Source organism: Schistocerca nitens, chromosome 9 (genome assembly GCF_023898315.1).
Source record: "Schistocerca nitens isolate TAMUIC-IGC-003100 chromosome 9, iqSchNite1.1, whole genome shotgun sequence".
NCBI lineage: Eukaryota > Metazoa > Arthropoda > Insecta > Orthoptera > Acrididae > Schistocerca > Schistocerca nitens.
This window is the reverse complement of record NC_064622.1, coordinates 470100909-470110168: the sequence shown is the minus strand read 5'-3', so window position 1 is coordinate 470110168 and position 9260 is coordinate 470100909. Positions and strand designations below refer to the sequence as shown.

Sequence of the window (9260 nt, the reverse complement as noted above, 5' to 3'; positions counted from 1 at the left end):
ATAATTCCAATCCCAAAGAAAGCAGGTGTTGACAGATGTGAAAATTACCGAACTATCAGTTTAATAAGTCACGGCTACAAAATACTAACACGAATTCTTTACAGACAAATGGAAAAACTGGTAGAAGCCGACCTTGGGGAAGATCAGTTTGGATTCTGTAGAAATATTGGAACACGTAATACTCTCTTTCTAATTCTGAGGGTGGCAGGGGTAAAATACAGGGAGCGAAAGGCTATTTACAACTTTTATAGAAACCAGATGGCAGTTATAAGAGTCGAGGGGCACGAAAGGGAAGCAGCGGTTGGGAAGGGACTGAGACAGGGTTGTAACCTCTCCACGATGTTACTCAATCTGTATATTGAGCAAACAGTAAAGGAAACAAAAGAAAAATTCGGAGTAGGTATTAAAATCCATGGAAAAGAAATAAAAACTTTGAGGTTCGATGACATTGTAATTCTGTCAGAGACAGCAAAGGACTTGGAAGAGCAGCTGAACGAAATGGACAGTGTCTTGAAAGGAGGAATTAAGATGAACATCAACAAAAGCAAAACGAGGATAATGGAATGTAGTCGAATGAAGTCGGGTGATGCTGAGGGAATTAGATTAGGAAATGAGATACTTAAAGTAGTAAACGAGTTTTGCTATTTGGGGAGCAAAATAACTGATGATGGTCGAAGTAGAGAGGATATAAAATGTAGACTGGCAATGGCAAGGAAAGCGTTTCTGAAGAAGAGGAATTTGTTAACGTCGAGTATAGATTTAAGTGTCAGGAAGTTGTTTCTGGAAGTATTTGTATGGAGTGTAGCCCTGTATGGAAGTGAAACATGGACGATAAATAGTTTGGACAAGAAGAGAATAGAAGCTTTTGAAATGTGGTGTTACAGAAGAATGCTACTTGACAAGAAGAAGGGACCGGTTGGTAGGACATGTTCTGAGGCATCACAAATTTAGCATTGGAGGGCAGCGTGGAGGGTAAGAATCGCAGAGGGAGACCAAGAGATGAATACACTAAGCAGATTCAGAAGGATGTAGGTTGCAGTAAGTACTGGGAGATGAAGAAGCTTGCACAGGATAGAGTAGCATGGAGAGCTGCATCAAACCAGTCTCAGGACTGAAGACCACAACAACAACAACAACAACAACAACAACAACAACAACATATCTGTTGCCACAATACAAACAATATGGTTTGAAAGACAACAAAAGAACCTATACCAAATCAGGCGCCACCCGAGTCAAGAAAAATGTACACTTGCTGCCAAGCAAATGTGGTTTAATGCCAAAATTATGGTAGAGTAAAAGTTGAGAACCAGAATGAAAAATGCTCCTGTTTTAGCACAAAAATAGGCGAATATACTGTGGGCAGAGTTAGGGATGTCTTCAAATGCTTGGCAAAAGCCCTTCGGGAACATAGCCCCCAGAGGAAGTAATCCAGAGTTGTTAAATCTGGGGAACATGATGGCCATGTCACATCGCCAAAGCAGGATAACACATGGTTCCGAAACACTTGATGGAGTATAGGCATAATTTGGTTGGCTGCGTGCAGCACTCCACCATCCTGTTGAAACCAAATGTTATTCAGCCTCTCTCTTGGCCAAAATTCCAGAATGACTAAATTCTGCAACATTTTGCAACAGCAGCATTTTGCTACCACGTGTGTGGCATCATCCTTTAAAAAAACACCCAGAGGGGGTGGGGGTGAGGGCACTATAAACAACAACAACAACATGCATAAGAACCTATCTGCAAAATATAAGAGAGCATCTCTGGACAAACATAGTGACATTTCAATATGTTCATAAGTTATGTTCTGGTGCCACATCAAACAGCTAGTGGTTGAATGGACTCTACAAGACACTTCACCTACGCAGCCTAGCAGTCAACCAGGGGAGCTAACATTTCAGAAAAAGGAAATGCGTATGTTTGTTTTGTACCTGACATTTGCATTATATGAAATTACGACGACTTTAACACGGTTGTTTGGATGTGGGGTATTTTGAACTAGCATTGTGTAAGATACCAGTAGAAGTCAGGCTGAAACCAACTCATTTACATTACTACCAACCTCAGCAAGTTACTGTGGGGTAGTTGTTACCAAATGCTCTGTGGGCTTTGGTTTGTTCTGTGTTGTGCTTAGCTCATTATGTTCTTTTCTTATTTTGAAATGAGTGAAGAGACTAATCCTGTTGAGTCATAGGGTTTAAGTACAAATCTGATGACACCAGAAGGGACTGAAAATCAGTCTGTCCTGCGAGAGGGAGAGGGGCCTTGTTCCTCACACCCCTCAGGTGCAGCTGCCTGCTGTGTAGTGCTGGTTATAATTTCCATACTATAGTGACCATGAAACAAAACCAGTCAACGTATCTCAACCACACCGAGAGTGTTTCCACAAATAGGGGAAGAGAAAGGGGGGAGGGGGGGGGATGGACACAGATAGGGGACAGAGAAAGAGATTGACAAAGGGAGGGGAGAGGAGAAGACAGATAGAGAGAGGGAAGTTAGAAGGAGATTAGGATGTATATCCAATTCCCATACATATTTACCAAATGTAAAGCACTGCCAGGTTTGGTAGGAAATAATAAAAACAATTTATTTTCTTTCATTTTTACTTTACCTCTGAGCACTGTTTATTTATTCATTTATTGTTTTGGTGATCATTTTTGTCTTCAGGCAAGTAACATGATAAACAGCTAATTATTTACACACATATAAAAAAGGTGCTAATTTCACCAAATTTGGGGGTGATTCAGGTAGTTAGGAACACTTTTTCCTTCGAATGACTACGCTTTGCATTATTTTGGTACTAAATTCTTGGAAATAATTGTTATTAAAAACGTAGAGCTATTCATGCAGGTTTTCAATTTTAAAGACAGAAGGAAATGTTTTCCTGTTAGAGAACAATAAAAATCACAAAACTGTACACCAAAGAAACAGGAAATATCAAATGATACTTTAACAGATCAAATAATATAACTGCATCATTAACAAAATAGAATCAGTGCGCACCCACACACACCACACACACAAAATATGGAGAAACTGAAGCTGCACAGTTTATTGGAGAAAATGAAACATTTTGCTAGACCGGGACTCGAACCCCAATTTCCCTATTTACTCGAGCGACAGGCTTAACAGCTTCCGTTATCCAAGCACGCACCCTGGATAGACTCGACCTTCTGAGAGAGAGAGAGAGAGAGAGAGAGAGAGAGAGAGAGAGAGAGAGAGAGAGCGAGGTGGGTTGCTGATTCTATACAATGTGAACTTCTGACGTTAATCATATTTTTGTAACATGCTACAGATCATTCTTCATAAATAGTACAATGCACAATCACAGATTTGGACACCACACAAATATCACAGAGACAAAATCACTAACATATCTTCTTGAAATACGTCACTTTAAGACTAATACGGATGAAGGGCAACCACCACTGTCCATAAAGTAGGTTTCGCCTCCTGCCCTTTTCCATAACACACAAATGGAATGAATTGAATGCCTTTCCTGTAAGGCATTATAACAGGAGCTTCACAGGGCTTTCATCTGCTCTGTAGCAAAGCACAACTTACTCCCGTTTCCTTCTATTCCTTAGATGTGACTCATATTTAATTGAAAGGTCATGTAGTGCTTTCTCTGCATCTTCATCCTGTCAACAGAAATAAATAGCATATATTACAGAACATGCTACAGAAACACACATTTGCTGCTACAGCTACAGAAACAATGTTTTACAATAGTAAGATCTCTCCCTCTAGTAAACTCCGTGTTACTGGGACTGCCTACAGCCACATGTATCATTCAGAGGGTGATGCAAGGTACAGTAGAGCGTCGATTATCCGAACATCGGTCAACCGAACGATCGCTTAACCGAACTGTGTAATGAAAAAAGTACGTGACTTAGCTGCTCGTAAGCGTGTAGGCTTGCTTAGACAGACCAAAATAAAGGATTTTTTTAAACGTTAATTTTGTATACTGTGTGTATTGTTCATGCAAAATGTGTATGTAATATGTCTATATTTTGTTTAATAAACTGTGCCACATACTATATATTCCTACTGAAGTTGCCTTTGTATGTTACTTTGTAATACTAAAAGAGATGCCTGTTTTTATGAATAAATTTACTGTACAGTACTTCTTTTTGGCAAATAAAGATGTACAGTTTGATTATCAGAACAAACCAGTTTTCCGAACACCCATGTCCCCCAATTACTTCGGATAATCGACGCTCTACTGTAAATATTTGTTGACTGAAATGTTAAGGAGGTGTCACCCTCTTATTCTCTAGCACAGTAAATCCGGTAATGAACATTTTTGACAAAGCTAAAAATTGTGCACCAGACCTGCCCTTAGAGGCTAATGTTCAACCCAATGTGACAGCAGAGCTCACAATACACATTAACCCAGAGTTCGAACTGAATGCTGAGTACTCCCCAACCTTCCCCAGTCCCACACAACATCACAAGAGACACAGAAGGACACAGCTACAGTGTACCTGTCATTTATCATGCATCACTTGTGAAATTTAAGTAGCTATTTAGCAGTCCTGGTCTGGAGCAAGTGTCTGTAACACATCTGTTCCTAACTACCATCGCATGGCACTGTCAATTATGAAAACTGATTAGTGGTAAAAGAGGAGGAGACAAGATTTACCAAGTGACGAACACAAGAAAAAAAGGAATATTTGTGTTTAATGTACCATTAACAGTGAGGTCATTAGAGGACAAGCAGAAACGTGCACTGGGGAAGGACATGGAAAGAAGATGGTTGTGTCCTTTTCAAAGGGATCATGCCAGCATTTGCCTTAAGCAATTTAGGGAAAAGGACATAAAACCCAAATCTGGATGACCATATGGAGACTGGTCAACACCCTTCCAAATACAAACCCATTGTCTGTGCTGCCATTACTTTAACCAACTCACTCACTCGTGGAGAAAACATTGGCACATTTTTTCCTAACTACGTAAAGTAAGGTGAGGTAATTAAATGACTGATAATGACAATAATTAGTTTTCCTGATTCTGTCTGAACAAATACAGAAAAATTATATCGAGCACAGTTCACAGTTAAAAGAAGCATAAGGATTTCGTAACAGCATGGTCAAAAATGGGTAATGTTGTGTCTTTAAGAAAATCTGTCATATGTGATGTATGTATACATTATTACATTGTTATCTATGTTGTTTATATGTCATGTATTTAGATATCTTACAGCATTTATGTAAATTTTCATGAATGACAATGTGCATTTATGTGACAATTCATATGCCGGAAATGCTGCCTGCGGCTGGGCACTGTCACTGTTTACAGAACAAACCAAAGGAATGTTTCAGTGGGTAAACAGTGAATTTCACCCAGAACTCAAAAGCTTAGTGAAACAACTTTTGTTGTTGTGTGAACAACGAATCTGAAATATTACATTATTTTGAATGTTCTATCACTTCAGAATTTCCTAATAAAATTGATTTTGAGGTGAATAGATACTCTCAGTATTTCATTTTTCATACAGATCCAGTGTCACCATCTACACTACAAAAATGGAAACAGACAAATTCCACAGAAATTTGTTTTTAGCAGTAACCACACTAACTTCTAGGAATAAAAAACCAAGCCTGAATGACTTCTGGTCTACCAATAAATTACTGCAAACTTCAGTTTTTAACAAAACACTGTCAAGAGACCGCTAATAGCTATTACTTGTATTGCTATACTCTTGCAATAATGATCAACAATCATCAAATAGACTGTGTAGGATAAAATGGTGCTGAATGACAATAGAAAAGCTTGCAGGGAAAATTTTCCTATGTATGAAAATCTTTGCGTAGATGAGTCTTTAGAGCTTTACAAAGATATTTTCTCCTTCAAACTGTATATTAGGAAAAAAAAGACCTAGATTTGGAGTAAAATTTTTCTTATCGCAGATGTCAGAAGAGACTAAGATTTTATAATTAGTACAGGTGGAGCAACAAGCCTAGATACATTTGGAAGACACTTGGAATTTCTAGCTCTGTTGTCTTGTAACTAATGCAGCCATTCCTTGACAAAGGCCACAATATATACATGGTCAACTGGTATACGATTCTAACTCCTGTTGACTTACTGCACAAAAATGAAACTAATGTGTGTGGAACAGTTAAAATGTGATAGATATAAATGCCTGCTCTTGAACAACCACAGGCAAAGGGAGAGTAACGAAGTCAAAATTGTGAACATATTATTGTTGTGAAATGGCTCAATTAAGAGTTGTGAACATGCTGACTGCTATTCATCATGATGCAATGGCACCAACTGCTAAAACAAACAGAATTAGTGGAGAAACAATAATTGTGAAATCAGTGTGTGTGTTTGAGACTACTTTTAAGCTCAATTGAATGTTTACACAGAACAATGCTGTGGTAGAAAAAGTGTTTTTCCACCTTAAAGACTTTGCCATTGTGAATTCTCATACTGTAAATAAATTTAAAATGGGGTCAAAGCTACCATTAGCAAAATTCCAATTAGAATTGATAACACAGCTCATCAAAAAGCATGGAGTTGAATAAAATAAAAAAGCTATTGGGGTTTCTTCTGTTGAATAGTCTACAAGACTGACAATCTGTTATTTTCCACAATTTGTTCCACCCACAGCTGGAGGAAAATAAAAGCCTCATATTGCTACACATGTGCTAATACTCAATTGGCTTTAAAAAGAAAAAAGGACACAAGATAGTGTTCAGAGTGCAATGTCCTCCTCCCTACACTTTTCAGTGGACTAACCATGAAAAGTGTAAAATGCAGGAAAGCGTAGGAAACACAACAAGCGAAAATAAATCAATTACTCTGTCATTCTCTTTATACTGTTCAAAACACAAAATTAAAATAATTTAAATTTTGCCAATTTAAAAAAAATTCTGAAATATCAACTGATTTTATTTTTTTCTAGAGCAATTAGCTCACTCCTCCCTCCACAGTGCCCAGAGCACCAATCACAAAGGCAGTGGCCAAGTGATCACATATACAAAAATTGTGAACATTTTATGGTTGTGCAATGATTAAACTGAATTGCACAGGTTTCCCCTCTTCATCCTAATCTTGGCCGATGGTGTAAATTAAACACAGAAGCAAAAGTCTTTTGTTGAAACCACATTTAAAAGATGTTCATGTTCTAATGTGAGACTTACTATTGAGGAGCATTGTAAAATTACAGTAAATAAAACCCTTAACACAACGGTTAATGCATTAAGGCTGGCAATCTTCATACATAGGCAACAATAGGCACGAAATCTACAGCTTCCACAAGAAGGTCACTCTGCTCAGGGACGTCCTGGGTGAGAAAGAGGGTGGAAATTGTCATCACGTTACAGGGCACCTTGAGGACGAATGAGTTCGACATCAGGTCTTACCAACGTAACACTGTGCATCTAGTATGGGTTCGTGTACTGTATTTACTCGAATCTAAGTCGCACTTTTTTTCCGGTTTTTGTAATCCAAAAAACCGCCTGCGGCTTAGAATTGAGTGCAAAGTAAGTGGAAGTTCTGAAAAATGTTGGTAGGTGCCGCCACAACTAACTTCTGCCGTCGAATATATGTAGCGCTACACAGGCTTGCTTAGCAGGCACAAAGATAAGTACTGGCGCCAAAACCTCTGCATCAGTAAATAAATTTAAAAAAAGGTGGAAGACGAGATTTTTTTTTTTCCGCCCCGAGTTTCGACCACTGCATTTTCATACATTATCCAACGAAATAAATACAAATTCCGTATTGTTCATCTTCGAATGTAGCAGCATTTCAATGTACTACGAAAATGGTTTTTGTCAATATGGCCAACTCTACATTCTGAATTTTTTCCTACCTATGAGAAGAGATGGTCGCTAATAGGAACTTTTATGAATTGTGAATCACATGCAGTATTCTCTTCACCATAAGAATAATACCAATATAAACATTTTGCGATGTATTCTTTCATGTTTGCTGCTATCTCATTTAAATCCAGTCTGCCTAATAAACTACGAAACTAGAGTGAGACAACAGCAAACGCGGAAGAATATACATATCATGTCATGTTTATATTCGTATTATTCTTATGGCTAATAGTGATACAGTCAGAAATGAAGCACGGCAATTGACTAGATTTTTAAATCTAAGATGACTCTAATTTCTGTGCAGAACGTAATGTACTAAAGAGGCGTCTGCAAAGATTTTCACACAGGGAAAAATTTTCGCTAAACTCTCGTTCAGAACATCATCTATCATATGCAGTATATTATTTGGTTCTTGTTGATCATTATCAAAGAAAGCAGCAGTGTAAGTAACAAAAAATAGCAGTCTCTTGCTTTTGTTTCGCTAATGAGACAATTCCTCTTTTTTTTTTTTTATTGTAGCGGCGGTAGCGCGCACAAAAGCAAGCCATGCCGCGAGCAGCGACAGGCTGTAAACCCTCATTATCAGAATGCGACAAACAATGCATGCCACAGTACAGTAATTCAGTTTCAGCTTATAGTGACGTGCGGCTTAGATTTGAATAAATACGGTACTTCACATGGAAGTAACAATGATTCGTGAAGGCCCATTTGAGAGTTGGCCGTCTTCAAAAGCAGTTTATATAAATGACTGAAATTAAATTGAAGCTGCTGCACTACAATACAATGAGCAGAAGGAAGGTTGCTACTAAAGTCACTATAATCAGATCGTAATTATTATGAAGGCAGTGACTTGACATACTTTCCCACTCTTCCAAACACTGCAAAACTACAATACCGGCAGATGTGGCCGAACACACTAACAATGAAAATCTTTGTGTGCATCTTCATGTTTTTGTGGCGTAAAGACTGTTCCATAAATTTTCGGGTTTGCAGCCACATAAATTCGGCTTCTTCTTCTAATATTTCATCTGGATACCATCCAGCCATCTTCAGAGTGAGCCAAAGTGACTACTGCTCCAGCACTTGCTCCATCCATTTACACCCGAGGATGTCGTAACCATGGCATAGTTCCAAAGTTTGTCAGGTTAGTACATTTTGTAAAGTCGACTGTCATAAATAAGATTTTAATGAAAGCGGGTGCTGCTATTGTTAAGGAGAGGATCCATTTTACCCGCCGAAAATTGGACCTCGTATTGGAACAACTGTATCGCCTGCATCTAAAGATATCTGTGGAGTTGCCCAACAATTCATGGAACTAGGTTGATGGTATCACATGGGCCAAGTCAGACTGGGTCCGTGAGGTAGCCACATCGAGACAGACGGCAAAGTTTAGCCAGCTTGAGACGTCTTTGTAGCAAGAATCTG

At 38.5% G+C, this 9260-nt stretch overlaps 1 protein-coding gene across 1 annotated transcript in view; it reads right to left on the bottom strand.

Annotated features, from left to right (window-relative positions):
* Window positions 1–2619: 2619 nt before the first annotated feature.
* The window catches only part of LOC126203764 (regulator of microtubule dynamics protein 3-like), an 80061-nt gene continuing 73420 nt past the window's right edge, over window positions 2620–9260 (bottom strand). Inside the window, exon 6 of the mRNA XM_049938132.1 lies at window positions 2620–3644. Within this exon, the coding sequence (XP_049794089.1) occupies window positions 3564–3644 (81 nt within the window). The 3' untranslated portion in view covers window positions 2620–3563. The remainder of the gene's footprint in view (window positions 3645–9260) is intronic.